Source organism: Pelophylax lessonae, assembly GCF_965119305.1.
Source record: "Pelophylax lessonae genome assembly, chromosome: 7".
NCBI classification, from domain to species: domain Eukaryota; kingdom Metazoa; phylum Chordata; class Amphibia; order Anura; family Ranidae; genus Pelophylax; species Pelophylax lessonae.
Genome location: NC_138774.1, coordinates 146,282,360 through 146,303,023, shown reverse-complemented (window position 1 = coordinate 146,303,023; position 20,664 = coordinate 146,282,360). Strand labels below are relative to the sequence as shown.

Genomic DNA, 20,664 nt, shown 5'->3' with positions numbered 1-20,664 from the left:
CTTAAAGAAAAAAAGGCCTGTGAAAAAACGATAAGGCCTGTGAAAAAACAATAGCAACCAGCAACAATTAGGAAATATGCCCTATGAAAAAATACATGTCAGCATGGCTGCTAGGATTTCCTCTGGAGGAGATAAAGAGGGAAAATAGGGAAAAAGTGCCATGTTAATCCCTGAAAGGGAAGGCTTGTTTTGACCACTATAATTTTCAAGTCACACACCAAAAGGTGAGAACGCAAACCTGCATGAAGAGTGTACACAGGGTTGAGGAAGAAATGCTTGTGCCATGGTTCACCATGTTTTTGCAATATTGCATTGAATTTTGGATCTCAAGAACATTTATTTTCCAGGATTGTGGACAATATTTATATTTATAATAGTTTTAATCTATTGGTGGAGGAAACACATGAGGAGATTTATGAAGAAAATTGGATATTTAAAGAGTGGCACATTGGGTGTGGATTATATGTATCAGCACACATTTAAAAGACAGATGATATTGATTTATTAGTGATCGGCAAGTAGCACTGCAATGGTTTATAGGATGAGTGTGGGAAGTACATTATACACTGTGTTTGCTGGCTACTTCAATAAATTAGGATTGGAGGTGTTTGCAGTGCATGAGATTTATACATATTTTTTCACTAACAGCATATAAACACAGTAATGGCTTAGTGCAGACTGCCACTATCATATCTGGCTGTGTGCTTCTGTGGTGTGTAGTGTAATGCAACCCCCGTAAGAGCTGCTGTAAATTCTCCTGTTTTTTTTTTCTGAAATCGGTGCAGAGGCAGCCAAGCACACAGTGAAAATCTATTAATTTTAGCTCAATCAGTCTACGGAAGGGCACTTAACTCCTTTAAATCTCTTTAGGCAGTCTCCATGCAGGAACAAGTGTAACAGTGAGAACTGGGTTCCTTCGTTTTAGATGCTATCCCAGACAAATATCCTACTGGCTACTCCTTCCAAAAGATACAGGGTTCATATCAGTACTCACAATGTCACAGGATCACTGGAAGCCTCCTTCCAGTATTCAACGGACAATTTCAGTGAGCTCTCCAGACCAGATGAGGGTTCTCTTGACTAGTTTCAAAAGTGGATTATTGGTAAAAGGCCCCCCAGGTGTGCCTCAGCTGGGAACTCAATGTAAAATAGCTGGACTCAGCATACTGCTGCAGGTGGGGGTAGTCATCTCCACCTACCAGCACCCTCTGCTCTAAATCTTAGACTATTTATTTGCCTCTCCAGCCACCTTCTGGGCACACCTCCCCAGAGATTGGCTGGAGTAAAATATATATTCAGGCTGCTTATTTGCCTTGCTCAACCCTCTGTGTTCCAGAAGTCTCTGGAAGGCCTGAGAGAGCACTCAAACCTACAGCCTGTGAGGTCCCAAATAGCCAAAAGCAATTAACCTAGCATCCTAACCAGGAGGGTGCTACAGTAGCATACAGCATAGGTATTTAGGAATGTATGGGCGATCGCATATCACAATACAAGCCTCTGTGTCCCCCATGATTGATTTCCTTTGTGCTAACTACAATGGATAGGGCTTCAGTTAGCATGCCGAGTGCATTTATCATGTCGAGTCTTCATCAATATATTCTTCCACTTAGGGCTTTAGCACTAAAGTAGGCCATAAATTATGCAATTTTATTTCCTTCCATCATGAGTAGAAGGAAAGAAAATTGCTTGATTCCCCCAAAAACTCAGTCAGTGTTGATGGGGGAATCTCTCCCGCAGTGCTGTTGTGTTCTGCCAGCAGGGAGCCTTCCCTGCAGGCAGAACATAATGATTATTGTTGCTGGTTTATAGCTGTGGCAAACTGGCAATAATCGTTTGGGAAATACCCATCAGAATGGTTGCACACATGTCAGATAATGGATCAACTTGTGTACAACCAGTGTGCCCATGCATGTATTAAAATTTATCAAGTCCCTGATGAACTGGACACATTTCAATCCATTTATTGCTAGCTTAAGACATCTTGCAGACAGTATGGCTTACTGCCTTCTGAAAAGCACTTTGCAGTAGATTGCTTTTCATAGAGGTATAGCATCCACTGACAGGCATTCAGGAGGTGCTACTGCTGTGTCCTGAATGCCTGCTTTTTTTTTTTTTTTAGATTGTTAAATGACAATTTTACAATGCGGGACTACGCTGCAACTTCGCAGTTGTAGTTTGACCCCATTGAACACAATGGGTGAGTTTGGCAGGAGGTGTCGCCTGTAAAACTCTGCAACTGCAGGTAAAAATACTGCATTTGTCTATTATAGCCACCTAGAATAGAATATATGTAAGAGATTACCTATGCCTTCCTTTACCTCTCATAGTAGACAAGGATTTAATTTTAGGTTCTGAAAATCACACTCAATAAAATTACTTGTTAATTGCATTCCTGCCCAATCAACTAAAGCATTGTAATATTACTTCGTCGTGAAGCCTGTATCCACCCAAAGGGGTAAATGAGTATCTGAGACCCAGCCATAGGAGTCCAGTTATATTTACAATATAGCATATTTAGGTAAATGGGGATTATCATCCCTGCTGCTGTTCTATGATGCCACAAAAAAACCGACCCCCCCCCCCAAAAAAAAAATCCACAAAAATATATTATTAAAGTAAATATATGCACAGATAAATCACAGTTGCAGTTTTGTTTCCTTGAAACCTGAATTATGCATGGGGTTGGGTCCTAATTTGGACCATATCTAAGCCTTTCTAAATTTTTCAACACACAGGAACCTTTGAAATAGTTTTCTGGTCTCAGAAAACCCTTGCTAAAATTTACTATATCTACAACTCATGATACATTAGTGTAATGGGCAGTGAGAAGAATGCTCTTTACAATTGTGGGCATTGGAAAGAATTACCTTACAGATATCTATAAATAACATTGGTGTCAGTGGAAACTTACCTGAGAGGCAGAAATTGCTCAGTACTCAAAGAACCTATATCAACCTCTAAATCCTGGTTGAGAAACCCTGCCATATCTTGTCAAATTTATTTGTACATCCCTTGGATTTATAGGAGGCTTTTTAGAGATGCACAGATTATTTTAATAAAATTAAGAAAAAACAGTTGGCAGATCTTATGTCTAACATTTGCCTTATGCATTTTGTAATGTAAACCCAAACCCTAATGTTAAAATCTGTAAACTTCTGTTAAAAATAATTAGCACATTTCTTGTAGTCTAAAGTCAATAACCTTCTTGAATGTGACTTTTGTATTTTAAGTTCAAAAACTATAAAAAGGTGACAGCCAAGCTGTCTTCTAATCTAAGGATTCAACAAAACTGCAAGTTTTTCACTCCAGTGTGTTCATGGGTGTCCTGTTCAGAGGCCTAACATATGGCATGCTTTTGCATCATTTATGTTATATCTTGCCTGAGCCTGTATCGCTCTTATCCTTGCTTAAGTTCCTGCTTGTTTAGGTCAAAGCTTTAAGAGGACTTTCATGTCATTTTTCAGTGAGTGCTCCCTCTACTCCGTTTTGACCTATTTCATACCAAGGCAGATGTCATTGACATTTTACCTTCTGAATTTCACAGTAGACACAGATGTTACTTTGGTTATGTGTCACAAGGCAGCGCATACACATAGATATTAACTCATTACTTGAAAGTAAAGAGAAGACACCAGCACTCTGCTCTGCGCTTGCTAGATCCAGGGGAAAGATCTCATACGATCCTTATTGAATGGAGTATGCTGGATTAATATGGACTTTAAATCAGCAGCTCATGAACCAAAAAAATATGTATATACAAATGAAAAAAAAAACATCATAAATTAATCAGTTATGTATACAATGCATATATATATATATATATATATATATATATGTGTATATATATATATATATATATATATATATATATATATATATATATATATATATATACACAATGATAGTGGTATCAATACTAGTAAATGAGTCTACTGCCAACACAGCTGGCTGGGGAGAGGCTGCCTCAGGCTGATGAAGGAGGCGAGGTTTGGCCCCCGAAACGCGTTCTGATTGGCGAACGCTTCCTGACCGTGGCTTGCTTGGACTCCTGCCCCTGCTTCACTGTGCTTCTGTCAGTGGCACTGGTGTGGACTGGAATTGGAATGGATGACTTTTTCATGGAGCTTGTTTTAATGCTTAATACCAATGATGTATTTGAGTGCATAGGCTTTGTATTTTAACTTTTTCTACTAAAAAAAAAACCTGCTACACTATTGGCACCTCTCTCCCTATCCCTTTTCTTTATTACTCTAAAGTCAGTATTTACTGACATGCTTTTTATAGGCTTTATACAACTCTGTTTTATGTAAGTGGTATTAGTTTGATTTGCATGAGATCCATTGGCATCACAGCATGGAGGCTTCACTTGGTGCTTTGTTTTTGCTTAATCAGTTTATTTGGGTCTTCTATACAGGTATAATGACCCACTCTTTTATCAGCTTGAATGGATCAATATGTATAATAGTGAAATGTGAGAGTAGTGAAAGTAAAACATTTTCACACTTGCCTGTTCCACACTCCAGTGTCAGGTCTTCTCCTTTGTATGAGGCTGTTGATGTACAGCTATCAGCAACCACTGGTACCTACACCAATGCAGAACCTGGCTCTGTCTTAAAGGCATGGGGCATGTGTTGCTCTGCATTCTAGCAATGCATCTCCATGCTGGCTGCTGAGCCTCCCATGTTTACTAGTAACTAGTGTGTCTCTAGTGATTCCTTGTGACCTCTGTGTTCAGTGTCCCCAGTGTAACAGCAATCCTCTCCCGACTCCATGGAAATTGTATCCAAGCACCTGCGTGGTTCCCTGTTGCATCAGTCAGCAAGCTGTTACCAATATGTGTGTGCTTCTCTGGGCACTGCAGCCTGTATTCAGTTTCTCTTCACATGTACACTATATTACGAAAACTATTGGAACACCTGCCTTTACACGCACATGAACTTTAATGGCATCCTAGTCTTAGTACGTAGGATTCAATATTGAGTTGGCCCACCCTTTGCAGCTATAACAGCTTCAACTCTTCTGGGAAGGCTGTCCACAAGGTTTAGGTGTTTGTCTATGGGAATGTTTGACCATTCTTTCAGCAGCGCTTTTGTGAGGTCAGGCACTGATGTTGGACAGGAAGGCCTGGCTCGCAGTCTCCACTCTAATTCATCCCAAAGGTGTTCTATTGGGATGAAGTCAGGACTCTGTGCAGGCCAGTCAAATTCCTCCACCCCAAACTCGCTCATCCATGTTGTTCTGTCTCAGCATCGATTGTACCTGTGACCTCCTTGTAGACCCCCAGTCTGTAAGTGTGTGCAGCAGGTTGAATGATGGCTTTAACAGATAGTTTACTCAATGAATAAAGACTCCAGAGGTGTTCTCCAATGCTTCTTTATGCTTCAAGTTAGCAAAGGCATAAACATAGAGGCTTTTCCATAGTTACATTTCCAATGAAGCTACACAGCTTCCACACTCTGCAGTCTCCTCATAACAACTAAACAAAATGGCAGTTACAGCAGGAAGATGGAGGATGGGAGAAACCATCTAGCCAGAAACAGCAGGGGTGCAAGGAAGATACCAATAACATAGCATAACATAACATGTAATAACAACTGCTAGACAGTTAAAGCTGCGTGGCAGCACACATGTCTTTATGGACCTTGTTTGTGCACTGGTGTGCAGTCATGTTGGAACAGGAAGGAGCATGAAATTGTCCAAAATGTCTTGATATACTGAAGCCTTAAGATTTCTCTTCACTGGAATCAAGGGGCCAATCCCAACCCCTGAAAAACAATCCCACTCCATAATCCCCCCTCCACCGAATGATTTGGATCAGTGTACAAAGCAAGATCAAAAGGAGAAAAAAAAATTACAACACCCCATCCCTTCGTGCTCAGGAGGCGTTGCCACGAACATTTGAATGAAAGCAGCAATTCTAGTGCTAGACTTCCACCATAACTCTAAACAGGAAATCTATATAAAAAAAATTGTAAAGCGTCACCTATGGAGATTTTAGGTATCGTAGTTTGTCGCCATTCCACAAGCATGTACAATTTTAAAGATTGATGTGTTAGCTATCTATTTACTTGGTGTAACGTCTTTGTTTATATGCTACCAAAAAATTGGGTTATATATTGTGTTTTTTTGCTTTACAATTCATTAAAGTGTATTTTTTTTTTTGTTTTTAAATTGTGTTTGAAAAACTGCTGCGCAAATACCATGTGACATAAAAAGTTGCAATGATCGACATTTATTCTGTGGCAGAAAAGGCTTGGTCCTTTAGTGGTTAAGCTAAGGGCAACCCCTTAAAGTATAAAAAAATGGAAATACTGTTTTTATATATTTTGATAGAGTGGTAAGGAGGTAAAATAACTGTAAGGTTTTTTTTCTTGTCTGTGTCCCCATTAGGAACATTTTCTCTATTTGTCCTGATCGCCAGTGTCACTGGGAATAAAAGTGAGGGTAAATTCAAAATTTGGAGTTATCACCAAAACAGGAATAAATAGAAAATCTTTCAATAAAAACACTTGTTCCAGTGAATACTGTCAGAGAGCATTTTCCTCACAATGAAAAGATATATTTTCACTTCTTGTTGGGACTACAAGACAGGAAGTGAAGGAAAATATTCCTAATAACTGAGAAACACATGATTTTCGATTTACCTCTTCCCTTAAAGCGGAGTTCCGGGCACAGAAACCATTTTTCAATAAACATACCCCCGGGACAGTCAGGGCTAGCACATTCCACAATGGCTAGCCTCTGATCTGTCCCGGTTCGCACTTACCTGCAAGAAGAAATACTTACTTATAAAATTTCTTCCACAGCGTTTCCATCTCTCTTGTGGGCAGCTGAAGCCGGCGCGATCCTCTTCCGCGTCTTCTTCCGCGTCCTCTTCTCCCAGAATGCACCTGCACCGGCCCCTCTCGTCACTTCCGGTGCGGCGCCGCATTCCTCCACAGCTTCTGGGCATGCCCAGAAGCTGTTTAGCAGGGAATGCGGCGTCGCCCCGGAAGTGACGAGCGGGGCCGGTGCCGTCGCATTGATTCCTGGGAGCGATGACGTTCAGCTCCCAGGAATCATTGCAAGCCCGGAAGTGACGGCGGAGCCACGGCACAGAGGGAGGAAGTGAAGAATAGGTGAGTATCTTCGATCTTCAATTACAAGGTGAGTACAAAAAAAAAAAAAACCTAACTATCCAATTCTGTTTCAGGTGAAGGTGAACAAGCGGACGGGCACAAAAAAAAAAGATCAATTTTGTGCCCGGAACTCCGCTTTAATGAAATAAAGTTTTGGATTTAAATATACAGTACTTTAAAGTTAAAGATTCCTTGTAGAATAAGTAATTTGTAGCATATCATTCTGATGAGCTAGGAAAGGTGTACATTCATGCACTGGCTGAAGTAATATGCCAACATAAGTGACTACAAACATCAATGCAATATAGCACTCTGTGAGACACGCTAGCAGTTCCTGTTTATGGAGAGGATTCTCTAGTTATTGGATGTTGCACAACATTTAGGAAAATTAAGCAGACCACCATAATTCATATTTGGCAGGGGGGGTTATGCCAGGGCCAGATTACATAACAATGCACAACACAATTAAAGGTATATATTAGTCACTGCTGCTCTTGCATGTTCCTAGTTATGCCCTCTGATAACGTCACCTTTATGATATGATATTGTAAGAGAAGGCAGCATCCAAATTTTAAATAGCATTTATTTGTTACTAAGGATTTGTTACTAAGGTTTATTAAAGTGATTGTAAAAGAAAATATTATATTTAAAAAATAACAAACATGTTATACTTACCTGCTCTGTGCAATGGTTTTGCACAGAGCAGCCCCAATCCTTCTTTCTCAGTTCCCCCACCAGTGCTCTGGGCCCCTCCCTCTTGTCAAGTGCCTGCATAGCAAGCTGCTCGCTGTGGCGGCACTCGTGCATGCTCGCTCCATAAGACACAGCGCGTGGCTCAGCCCCTTCCCCCACTCCAACCTCTCCGGCTGTGGTTGACAGCAATGGGAGCCAATGGCTCCTGCTGCTGCTGCATTACAACCAATCAGGAGGGAGAGACCCGGTAGAGCCTCAGGTCTCGTGCACATTACTGGATGGAGATCAGGCTTAGGTAAGTATTAGACCTTCAGCCTTTACAACCACTTTAAGACTGTGCAAGCCTAAGGTATCCTTTGTATCAAAGTAGTAAATGTTTATATTTATTTTGCCGCTGTGTCTGCAACAATAACTCAAGAACAAAAAGTGTTAGATTTTATATTGCGTGAATCAGATTTTTCAAAAAAACAAAACAAATTATTCTCTATGATTATCCAGTAGTGATCTATCTATAGATAATATCATTAGTGAAAAACAACTTGTAAAATGGGTTGTTTTACTGTCTTTCACAGTACTAAATGATCAGAAACCTACACTTAACTTTTAATACAAATGATAATGAAGAGTTTGGTATCAGCAGTCATTCTGACTATCTTTCTGGAATTTTTCAAGCCCTGTTTTTGCTGTATTTATATTATGGAACTTCCAAATAGTTCTCATTTCACTCTCTTGTTGTGAGCTACCAAATGTTGCATTATTTTTAGGATTAACATATTTATAATTTGTTTGTAATATTCTATCATTGCAAAGGCTGTAAATCGTAAAGATATGCATGGTCTCATACAGGGGCTGCTAAGTGTACAAAATTAATTATAAAAATAAGTTTATATGATACTAGGTTTATCAGACTACATTTTATTTTTTATCAAGGTCTCTAAGAAAAACACAAATCATTGTCAGGCCTCCTCACCACATTTCAAATGCTCTCTGAAGAGCAATCCAAATGCTGACTGCTCTTAGAGCAAAGCACATTTAAACGAGTCCTTAATTTTTTTCAGAGAATTTCCTAGAATTTAAATGACATATATTCATCAGTTTCTTTCTCTGCAACCTCAGCTGCACTGGACAGTGAATGAATGGGAGGTGCTTGGAGGCTTTCTGTTCATTCACAAACAGGAGCATAGTAAACACAGTTTGCTCCTGTGTCCATTAATCACGGAAACATAGTAATTGGTACTAATCGCTCACTGTGTTCATTCAGGGAAGGAAGGGGCAGGTCAATAGGACATACAAACCCCCACAACACCCCCCCCCCTCACCAGCACCACTGCCACCACCCGCTCTCCATCCTGAAGCTTTACTTTTACATTCATACGGCCCAGTACAATGTTAGTGCCCCAAGAAAATCCTGAAGAAGTCCTGACTTCCTAATGTACAGAAAACAGGAACATCCTCTTATTCGATCTTGGTACCTTACCAGCCTATTTCTTTAACTACGAGTTACTATGCAGGGGGTAAGGGTCCCAATGCCCATGCATATGTGGACATTCAGACATGCAGTATTGAATAGGTATTTTATAGGACTGCAGTGGGGCTTTGCTTTCTATTAATAGAGAAGAAAAAAAGTATATGATCTTGTTTATATTCTTTAACCAGACCACAGGATTGCTTTACATTAAAATGTACCTCCCTCCTTCAGGTTTAAATATGTAGCAAGTCTTTCAAATTTTTACAGATTTAAATATGTAGCAAGTCTTTCAAAGTTTTACATTTATCTAAACTTATGGCACAGCACAATGTCTATCTTTGTGCATAGCATCTTCTAATAAGGTCATCTGCCTTTAGCAAATACCTTTCCCCTCTCCGGGGTAAATGTGTGCCTAGCTAAGATCATTTACTTGACCCCTGATAATGCCATTCCCACATTAGAGCATATCTCTACCCTTTACCATTTATCCTCTACATAAATCGTTTTACTGCTGCATAAAATAAATGGAGAAACAGCATGTGATGGGGAAAACTGATATCAGGCACTTTCCAAAGTGTCAAATGCTGAAGAGTCTTATGCTCTGAAATAAAGAAAAGTTGGTAGAAAGCATGGGCTATTAGAGAGGTGAGTATATTGCCTCTTCTATTGCAGGGGAGTGCTACTAGGATTTTGTGGAGACTATCTAGGTCTTTTAACCCTCACGATCCAAAGCAAACTTTCTGTGCCTTTGTGTGTCTAGGAGTAAATTTCAGTTCTTTTCCCTAACACCACACATCGTTTTAAAGAATCCTAATTCTGTTGTCAGCATGACATGGGGACAGTGATACTTTACACATTGTCTTTATTATCTCCTTAGGCAGCCCACTCAGCGTATTCTGTAGAGCTTTCTTTGGATTTAGTGGAGAGTCTGGCCCCATGATCTACTGGATGAGGGGAGAGAAATTTATCGAGGAACTGGAGAATCACATCAAAGAAGGTGTAATCAGGTACTTCAGTGAAATGTTCTACCAAGAAATGCTAATTTGTCCGAATGTCTGTCTTTAGTGCTAAGACAAAGATGTATTTATCAATGACTCACTTTTCAATGTGCACATGAATAGTAAATAAATGTTCATCCAAGCGAGAGTTAGTGTGATTTGCCCTAAATTCCAGCCAAATTGACGCTAGGTACAATACGATTATTGTGCACCAGGCAAATGCAGATGCTGACAGCCAGCTATTGAATCTCATTTATACAGTATTGGGAAGAATCTGATTTTGCCTGCATCAAAATATGCTGGCAATCTCCATGGTGTCTACAAGAGCCATTTTTTTCTGTTTTTTCACATGTTAAAATGCACATTTTAGACCTGAAGATTAATTACCCCACCTTCCCGTCCCAAAACGTCACATCTTTTCTGAAAGCAAAGACTCTGGAGAATACAATGATGTTGCAATTTTTTATGCCACACAATATTGGTGCACAGGTTTATCAAGCACTAATTTTCATGAATAAATATATTGTTATTTCAATGCACATAAATGCAATATTACACACTTTTTTGTCAAATTTAAAAGATGAGGAAGTACAGGTAAATAGATGCCTAAGATGCCCTGCCTTAAAATTGTGTACGACAATTGTGAAACTGCAACACATGTTGGTACCCAAAACTGTCCATAAGCTTCACTTTAAGGCCATGTTCACACTAACTTTGGCCGTGGGTCCGGTGCATCCCTGTTCTCTATTTCAGACACGAGTTAGGCCCAAATTTACGCCTGAATTCTTACCTGAAACGGACCAGAAGATGCACAGGACCCTTTACTAATGCAGACTGTGGCCGCCCTGGAGGTGTGTGAACAGGCTCAATTGATAGTCGGTTATACTCTCCTGTAATGCGAATTGGATGCAGGGAAACCTGCATCCAATTCCCATAAGTGTGAATACAGCCTAAAAGTCTTTACAGGTTATCAGTTTAGAGTTAACCATTAAGCCCTAGAATTATTGCTCTCACTCCGATAGCCACAGAAATATTTACATGTATTGCAATCTTCATTTTACAGTACACCCACCACTTGCACTTATGTTATTATGTGCATGTACATGAGACAGAGAACATAAGATTTCTTTCTGTGGTTTTTTTTTTCTCTTTTAGGTTAAAAAATAAATAAACTTTAAAAATAAAGTAACAGTTACAATTATTGCAATCACATGTGGGGACAATAGCCCCCTATCTGATAACATACTTTACTGAGACATCAGGGGTTTATGTGCTCCATTAGCTTCTTCCCTGGTCACAGCATCTGGGGAAAGTTACAGCCAAATCTGGAAGTGACTTTATACATTAGACTTCTGTGTTCATTCACTACAGGAGAGAACAGATGTTCCACCTACCGACACCTGCCATGCTGGTCCTGGGTTCAAAGGTTGGATAGTGAGCTGAGAATGCATGGCAGGGGCAGTTGGGCAGGGGAGCGGTATTTTCAGTAGGCAGTGAAAGTGATCAGGCAGCCTCCCTTTCTGATTCCATGTGAAGGTTTATTACCTGCTGAGGAAATTTAAACATAGTACTGACTGTTAGCTGGGAATGTGTTTAAAATCCCTATCTACCATTCATCATTTATAAATAGCACTGGTAGACAAAGTGGTTAAACTGTGGTTTTACATCAGAAGGCTTACATTTCTGCAACTTTGTTTAGGGCTGACCAGCCCAACAAAATCAACCCCAGAAGGGACATTCTGATGCTAAAAGAAGTCTCCAAGAACCCTATAATTTAATTGTGAGGTGTTCAGGTAACTTGTGTAACAGTTGGGATGCATGCATTTACAATCAGAAAGAGATTACACAAATTGAACCTGCATGATAGGGGTGTTAAGAAAAAAGCATTTGCGGTCTAAAAAGATTATAGCAAGATTACAATTTGCTACATTTAGGCAAAGCACAGCCCTTGTAGAACAATGTTCTGACTGATCAATCAAAGATGGAGTTGTTTGAGAACAGTAACAGTAGACCTGTTCTCCTGAAATACTGTTTTCAGTTTGCAGAAAAGAACTTCATAGCAATTGTAAGCATAGTGGTGGGAATGTTATGATTTGGGGCTGCTTTAGCACATGGGCAGCTCATAGTCATTGAGTCTGCACCTTGTGTAAGTGTACTTGATCATGTATTTGAGACACACTTTACCACAATCACGAATAGATTGAGTATGTACATTGGTGACAGATTGTTTGAACCTGTAAAGAGTTTGGGCCATTAAGACCATTGCAGTGTATTACTGTGCTTGCAATAATGAGTTAAAATAGACCATATTTGGAATGAGCAGCCATTACAAAAAAAAGACCCTTTTTTCATTCCATTTCATTTACAGTTTTTTGCATATACAATATACAGAGTACACTGTGCACTCAGATGAAGGAGAAAAATGGTCCACTGGACCACTAGTTCTCGACTACTAACAAAAGTAATTTGTTGAGTCCACTACGTTCCCCCTTAAAAAAAAAAAAAAAAAATTGCAGTGAGCTGCTATAGTGTTTCCGTTAGACGTGAAGAAAGGGTGGCAACTCTAATAGGAGTATACTTTTATAATGATTTGAATATACATAAAGTCAGAGGACAGAAATAGATTCACACATCGATGGAAATGTGACTTTGGAAATGTCACTGGTGAAACATTTCCGCTCTTCTTATAATGATCAAAGGAATAATGATTATTGTTTGAATTAGTTATTGGGGTTATACAGGAAACTTGTGAACCTTCCGTGAACAGATAGTTATTTAATAGAACTATTTCTTCACCTGCATGCTTTGATATCTCATCATTGCAATGTTTCTGGACTGTGCTTCAATGATCCTGCAAATAGTAATAATATACTCTGCATCTTTCCAATTAATTGAGAACTACGTGTACTGAAAATTGTATTTACACTAGAACATTACAAATGTAATATGCAAGTTAAATGAGAAATAAAGGTGATACATGTAAAATACAGCGAGGCTCATTTACAAAACATGGGAAAAACTGGAGCACTCTCCCATAGCAATCAATTTATTTATTCAGTTTAAGGGTGAAAATTATCAGTTGCTATACAATAGAAACATGTTATATAAAATAGACCCCTATCTATTAGGTCTTTGAAAACCTGGGACAGCAAGATAGATGAAAATGGTTTTGTAAAGGATCCCTTCACATCTGCCCATTACATTGTGGTGTGTTACTGCACAGGTTAACATGATTTGCGTTAAGGCAGCCTATTTATTTAGAATAGGCTGCTAATGCAGGGCAAAAAAAAAAAAAAAGATTTACACTTTTTTTTTTTTTATGCAGTGAACTGCAACACATGGTCAGGTAAATTCATAAAGGGTGAAGAATTCCATCAGGGCACAGCACCAAAGGGGTCAGTGGTTGGGCTCATGTACCCGTCATCAACATTTTTTTATTTTTTCAATCTGTCCGTGTGCGCAGTGAGGGAAGAATATCACTGCGCCAATCACGGGTGCATGGCCAAGGAGTTTTGTACTGCGGTGGGTGGAGCCTGATGGTGAACTGACAGACTAGTTTCCCATACAGTCTACTTTACTTTTGTATGACAGTGCATGGCGGGGGGTGGATCCATAGGCGCTATTCAGTCCAATATTATTATACAGGATTTATAGCGCCAGTACTTTGTGCAGCACTTTTACAATGTGGGGGGGAGGTGCAGTACAATTCTAATACAGTTCAATACAGAAGGGATAAGGTATTTGGGTAATGACATCACTTGTATCCCCATTTGCATTTAGGGTTCAGCCCAGGAATCTCCTGGCTGACAGCGAAATAGGCAGGGGATATGCACATTGTGCTGCACCGCAGTGAGGACGCTCAGGTAAAAAGGGCATTTTACCACTCTTAGATGTGTAAAGTGGGGGGGGGGGGGGCAAATGCAACTAAAAGACAGGAGGGGCATATTGAAGCACTTGGCTGCTCTTCTGTGGAACTGCTTTTGATGCATTCCCATTGATGTGGAAGGTACTTTTTTGGTACGCTTTTGAAAAACTGCACCAAAAAAGACACCTTCAATTGTAAGTCAATGAAGTATGCATGACTTTTCAAAGCTCAGCACACTTGCATTGTGAACAGTTACATAGTATTTAATGGGGAATAGTATTCATGTGCTTTTGTCACTCTGAAAAAGTGCTGTGGGCCTTAATGTTAAAAACAAGTATCTTTTCCAAATTACATTGAGAAAAGTTTTCATTTTTGTTTAAGCCTCCGTTTACACCAGTGTGACTTGTTATGCGATTTGACAGTTCCAAATCACATGACAAGTCACACCCTATTATCGGCAATGCTCTGTTCAAATAGGTGTAATTCTGACTTTGCAGTGCTGCGCTGATTTGAAAAAAGGTTCCTGGACAATTTTCTGCGACTTCAGGTGCGTCTTGCATAGACATCTGTGAATGAAGTCGCAAGCATGTCCCACTTGAAATCACACTGACCTGTGGCTTTGACAGGTCGCCTGGCATAGAGAAGCTGTGGACCCGTTCTAATAGGAGCGACACAAGTCGCTCCGACTTAGAAAAAGGGTCCGGAGCTTCTTTGGGGCGATCTGGAGCGACCTGCATTGACTTCAATGTTATGAAGTCCGTGCCGGCCGCTCCGAGGTCGCGGTGCGAGCAGCGCGCCGCGACCTGTGAGGTCGCCCCGGGAAGTCTGATCGCCCCAGTGTGAATGGGGCCTAAATACTACTAAAAGAAGGCTCTATTTTTTAAAAAAAAATTATAAAAATGTCAGTAGAGGAACAGTGTTGGATGACCGCGTAATTGTCATTCAAATTGTGACAGTGCTGAAAGCTGAAAATTGGCCTGAGCAGGAAGGGGGTAAAAGTGCCCAGTAGGCAAGTGGCTAAAAAAAACACGATGATCTCTTAGTGACTATTATAGTTCCTGTAGCTGTTTTTGGACTCGGGTGTCCCTCTGAAGCTTGTTTACATTATGTTTGTGCCTTATTTATCTCAACTGGATTTTGTGTCATGCTGCTGTATTTAGGGAGCACTGTATTTGCACTCTGCACATTCTCTTGGAAATTTGCAATAAAAAGTTATTAAACAAAAAAATATAAAAATATTTTTAATTATTCTCAATGGAAATAAAATCACAGGCATATCATTCTATCCAAACGTGGGGTCTTTTAATCTAAATATTATCCAAACTTGGAGACTGGATGTTCATTAAAAAACCTTATTAGCAAATGCAGCAGGATGCAGTATTTGCAAGTCTTCTAACACATTGAGGGAAAGCGCTCTTCCTCTTCACTTGCCCTTAACCTATACTCTCAGTTAGGAAGGGAGGTGACCAAAGGTCTATGAAGTTAGGGGGTGGTACTTTCAAATGAACACCACCAAAACAAAAGACAAATAAAAAGTAATTGATCACAGCATAACCAAATGAGAAACTGCAAATACAAACGGCATGCTTGTAAAAGAAAAATAACAACTTGAACCATTTATGACCAGAGCAATTGTGGGCTAGTCTTATGGATAAAGTGTGGCTGCTAGTCATCCATTAGTTCTAATACAAGGATGGTGTTGGTGTTTGGAAGTTCTCTTCTGGTTATGTTGTTTTCAACTAACCTTTTATAATTAAAATAATAATAAAGCTCCGCCCCATAATTTGTATGGAGAAATAAATATTTAGTCTCCACGGTTTCTAATTGAAGATATTTAAAGGCAAACATTCATGTGAGCAGGATCAATTCTGAGGAACAGGGCTTGTCCCTCAAAACATTTTAGCAGATTTGTACTTCATCCTGCTTCAGGGGCTGAAGGTCTTTTAAGGTCAAACATACAGTCTCTAGAAATGGGAAGAGATCCTGAGTTTGGATAAAATGATATTTCTGTGATTTTATTCCTTTTGTGAGTTTTATAATACAATTGTAATATTAAAAATTGGTGCCTGAAGATGTTGCACTAGCCAAATGTTCTCTCTCTTTTTTGTGATTTTTTTTTTTTTGTTCTGCTGTGTAAAATTGTCAGTTCTATAGAAATAACTGTAATAACAATGCCTGTAATAATAAATAACAATTGCTATTATGCTGTAGCTAGAAAATTATTATATATTTCAGGTTCATGTTATTTCTTCCAACTGTAACTCCATCAGCACTTGAAGAGGGCCTCTGGTTAAACTGCAGTCTTGTCATTCAGTACTTTCTAACTTATTTCTGCATTTAATACTTTCCTAAAGACTAGGTATGAGTGAAATTGGTAGATGTTGCTTTGTCATCATTTCTGACATTTTGCAAAAATGCATTATAGTTCATAGTAAGGCAAAAGGTGGAACTATACTCCTCTTCACTCCAGCACCACAGTGTCCCAGAGCTCCTTACCAGCCACTGACCGTTTTAGCTGGTCTGCTTCTGGGTGCTGATCTTCGGCAAGATGATGTCACTTCCACGCAAGTGCAAGAGTTAATTTATCTCAGCATTACTTGGTAATGATTAAGCACACAGTTGGTGTGTGAAAAGCGTCTACCTTGTCACGATTGTCACATTTGGATGTCCAGTCAATAAAACTGGATTTTGACCTCACCTGGAGTGCTGCCAATTTCTTTTTCTTTTATCAAGTTACCACGGAGGCGAGCCGGGGCAGGCACCAGTGTGTGTCATCAGGCAATTACACCACCTTGAGCAGTGAGTTCTTGTTTTTTGAATGCATTGAGTGGGTGGACAGGCAGGTAAAAAAACAAATGCTTTAGACAAACATAGTATTTGTCTTCTGCATTAAAAATCCTGCCTGTTTGGCACTTTTTCTTTGTTTCTAAGTTCCACTTTAAGGTGGTGTGCAAGGCTGCAATAGGCTTTAAATGCTTCCTGCAAGTTTGACTTTGTGTGATATATGTCAAATGAAAAGGAAAAAAAAAATCAGAATTAGTTGAAAAGTGCAAAAAACTTTCACTTTGAAGAGTTTTTGTTTACTTATTGTATGTATTATAATAATCCTGTTGTATCTCTGGGACAATACACATTCTTTTTCCCACACCTTTTTTTTTTTTTTTTGACCTAATGTGGAAAACAAGTCAAAAAACAAAATAAACCAAAACATGCAAAAAAAAAACCTCAAAGTAAAGGACATTGAATCCACGACTCTTAACTTTGTTTTCGATTATTTTTTTAATCACATTCTGTGTGAACATATGATTTGAAACAACTTACTGAATATTCACTTACCTCAAAGTGGACCTTCTATTAGAACTAAAAATACTCAGCAATACGAAAATTAGATTTTTACCTTACATGTAAAATTCATTTAGAGTACATTAGGGACATAGGATAGTAATTCAGGAACATAGGACTTTGATGCTGTTTTCAGGAGATTGAACACTGGCAACACAAAGCTACAAAGCTGTAAGGAAAGCCTAGTATAATCCCTTCCACTTCCATCAGGCAGTAGTTGAAGTGGATCATAAGAACAGAGGGGAGGGACCCATGTCAATTAATGTACTCCAAGAAAAGGGTTTTACAGTAAGTCAATCCTATTTTCTTAATTGTACATTGAAGAGACACAAGATGACATTTCAGGTACAGTGATGTCTAAAAACAGCCCATTTCAGGGGTGGGCCACAGAACAAACAACATGTTAACAGGCCCACAAGTAACAATAAGTTACTAAAAGTGGTGTTTAGCAGAGCTGCATGAAGAATCATATTCATGGCCAAAAATGTTGGCATCCCTTCCTTTCTGTCAGATAATGCTCCACTTTGCCCAGAAAATTGTTGTAATTACAACGGTTTAGGCATTCTCATGTTTATTTCTTTTGTTTGATTTGGTACGACACAAAAAAGTGGAGGAACAAAAAGCCAAATCTGACACATTCCACGGAAAACTCCAAAATTGGACTGCACAAACTTATTGGCACCATCTCAAAATTTTAAGAAATAAATGCATTCCAAGTTAGTGATGTTCCTGTAATTTGTAATTAAACTCACCTTTATCAAATAAAAGTCGCTGACAATATAGAAGTCACACCAGCAACCAGTTAAAATGGTGAAAAATGTACTTACATTTCTGTTGTGCGAAGCAAAGAGAAGGGAAAGAGCAGAAAAGAAGTGTCTGAGAATTTAAAAAAAAAGTTTTTGAAAAGCAGAGACAATGTCAAGCTTACAAGTCTATCTCCAGAGATCCTAATGTTCCTGTTTCCACCATGTGAAACATTGTCAAGAAGTTTACAGCCCATGGCACTTTATCAAATCTCCCTGGACATAGACTAAAGCGAAAAATTGATCAAAGAGTTTGCCAAAACATACCAGAGGAAGCCAAAATCCTTTTGAGAGAGTGTGCTATAGACAGATGAAACAAAATCCAATAATACGAAAAAGTAGACCACTCACCAACATGAAGATCAAAGGTAACTGTTATGATTAAGCAAATTTAATTTGTGAAACGCGTTAACTGTTCCTGTTAGTTCGTTCTTGATGCTTGTCATGTTTGGATTTGAACTTCACCAATAAAATCCATTGATCTTCATGTTGGAGTGCATTCTACTTTTTTGGATTTTTGGACATTGCTTGGGTTGCGGACCAGATGTGCACCCGATGTTTGAGGATTTCATTGCTCACACCTGAGCAGCTACAGCTCTTTATGTTCCCGTCTGTCTCCTTTAGATGAAACAAAATAACAGCTTTTTTGTAAAGCCCTTTATTTTACTGTTTTCAGAAAATGAAATGAGGCCTTTAAAAAAAAAAAAAAAAGAATACAGTCCCTACAGTCAAACAAGGTGGAGGTTCACGGTTGTTTTGGGGTTGCTTTGCTGCTTCAGGCACTGGGTGTCTTGACTTTGTTCATGTCATTATGAAATCTGAAAACTATCAAAGAATTCTGGGGTGCAATGTAAAGCCCAGTTTCATAAAGTTGGGTCTCCATCAGAGGTCGTGGGTCTTACAGCAGGACAATGACCCAAAGCACACGTCAAAAAGCACCCAAAAATGGTTTAAGACAAAGCGTAGGAGAGTACTGAACTGTCCAGCAAGGAGTCCAGATCTAAATCCCATAGAGCACCTGTGGAGAAATCTCAAAACAGCAGTTGGGAAAAAGGAACTCATCCAATCTGAGAGACCTGAAGCAGTAGAGATGTGTAAGAAACCCACTGACGGTTAAAGGAAGTGATTGATGTCAGTTATTTTTTCCAAGGGGTGTGCTACCAAATAATAAATTGAGGGTGCCAATAACTTTGTCCAGTCCATTTTTTGGAGTTTTGTGTGGAATGTGTCAGATTTGGCTTTTTGTTTCTTCACATTTTTGTGTCATACGAATACAAACAAAATAAACATGAGGATGCCTAAACATTTGTAATTGCAACAATTTTCTGGGTGAAGTGGTGTATTATCTGACAGAAATGCTGGGGTGCCAATATTTTTTCCCATGACTGTATGTCTAAAGCTGGCATCAAACAAAGCCTAAACATCCACTTGTTAAACCGTGTGAACAGAAGACCAGGTGTAGGACTTGCAGATGTGTAAAAAAAAAAAGATGCCTGATGCTGAAAAGTTCAAGAAGCATTAACTTACCTAGTAGAGTGCCCCCTGAAAGAAAAAGGTGAAACATTACCCTTTAATTTAAGTGGTTGAATGACAAGCAATGATGAGCAGTCCAATTAATCTGAAGTTAAAAGTAGGCAGTCCCCTTACAGGGACCCTTAGGAATGACAAAAGGGTGTCAGTCTGTCTAAAGAAAGCTGTAGCTGGGAGATGAACTTGAACAGCACACACTATGTCCAGACAGTGGAGGGAAATCTCCCTGTGATGTTGCAGAGTATGACGTAGAGATGAAGGTTAAGGTGGATGGAAGAAACCAACTTGAAAAGGGGTCTTGGCCTTCAAAACAGCCTTGCCTCTGAGAATCACATGAAATAATTATTTTCACAATAAGTTCACCATCACAGAAACTTGCCTCGTTGAAGTTATGGCAACCAGTAGAGAGGTCAGACTGAAGAAAAGACAGAAGTCGTTGTCCCATTGAGTACTTTCTGGGATGGAAATTCCGGTCATCACATCTTGAGAAAATGCTTTCCAGGTACAATAGTAGACTCTGTAAGAAGTCGACTTGCTGGCTTCCAGGAGCATAGGGATAATGCCCCATGAGATAGGCCAATATCCCTCAGGACCTGGACTTCTACAGCCAGGCCTGTAAAGCCTGTGACAAAGAAAAAGGGTAGTAAACTAAAGGGTCAATGGGATAGAGAATCCAGCTGAATTTAAAGATCATGTGTAGAGTCTGCCAAGGTCTGAGAACCAGGTCTGGCTGGCCCAGCTTAGTGCAATATCAATTAAGAAAAGGTATGAATTTTAGAGGAGGAAAGGAATAGAACAGGTTAAACTGATCACAAGGAGTCACCAGAGGATAGGGGACCCAGGACCT

The 20,664-nt window shown here is 39.4% G+C and overlaps 1 protein-coding gene across 1 annotated transcript in view; it reads left to right on the top strand.

The window, feature by feature from the left end:
* Positions 1-20,664, top strand: part of IL1RAPL2 (interleukin 1 receptor accessory protein like 2) — a 1,216,730-nt gene that overhangs the window by 1,087,886 nt on the left and 108,180 nt on the right. The window contains exon 7 of the mRNA XM_082264611.1: positions 10,157-10,286. Within this exon, the coding sequence (XP_082120737.1) occupies positions 10,157-10,286 (130 nt within the window). The remainder of the gene's footprint in view (positions 1-10,156; positions 10,287-20,664) is intronic.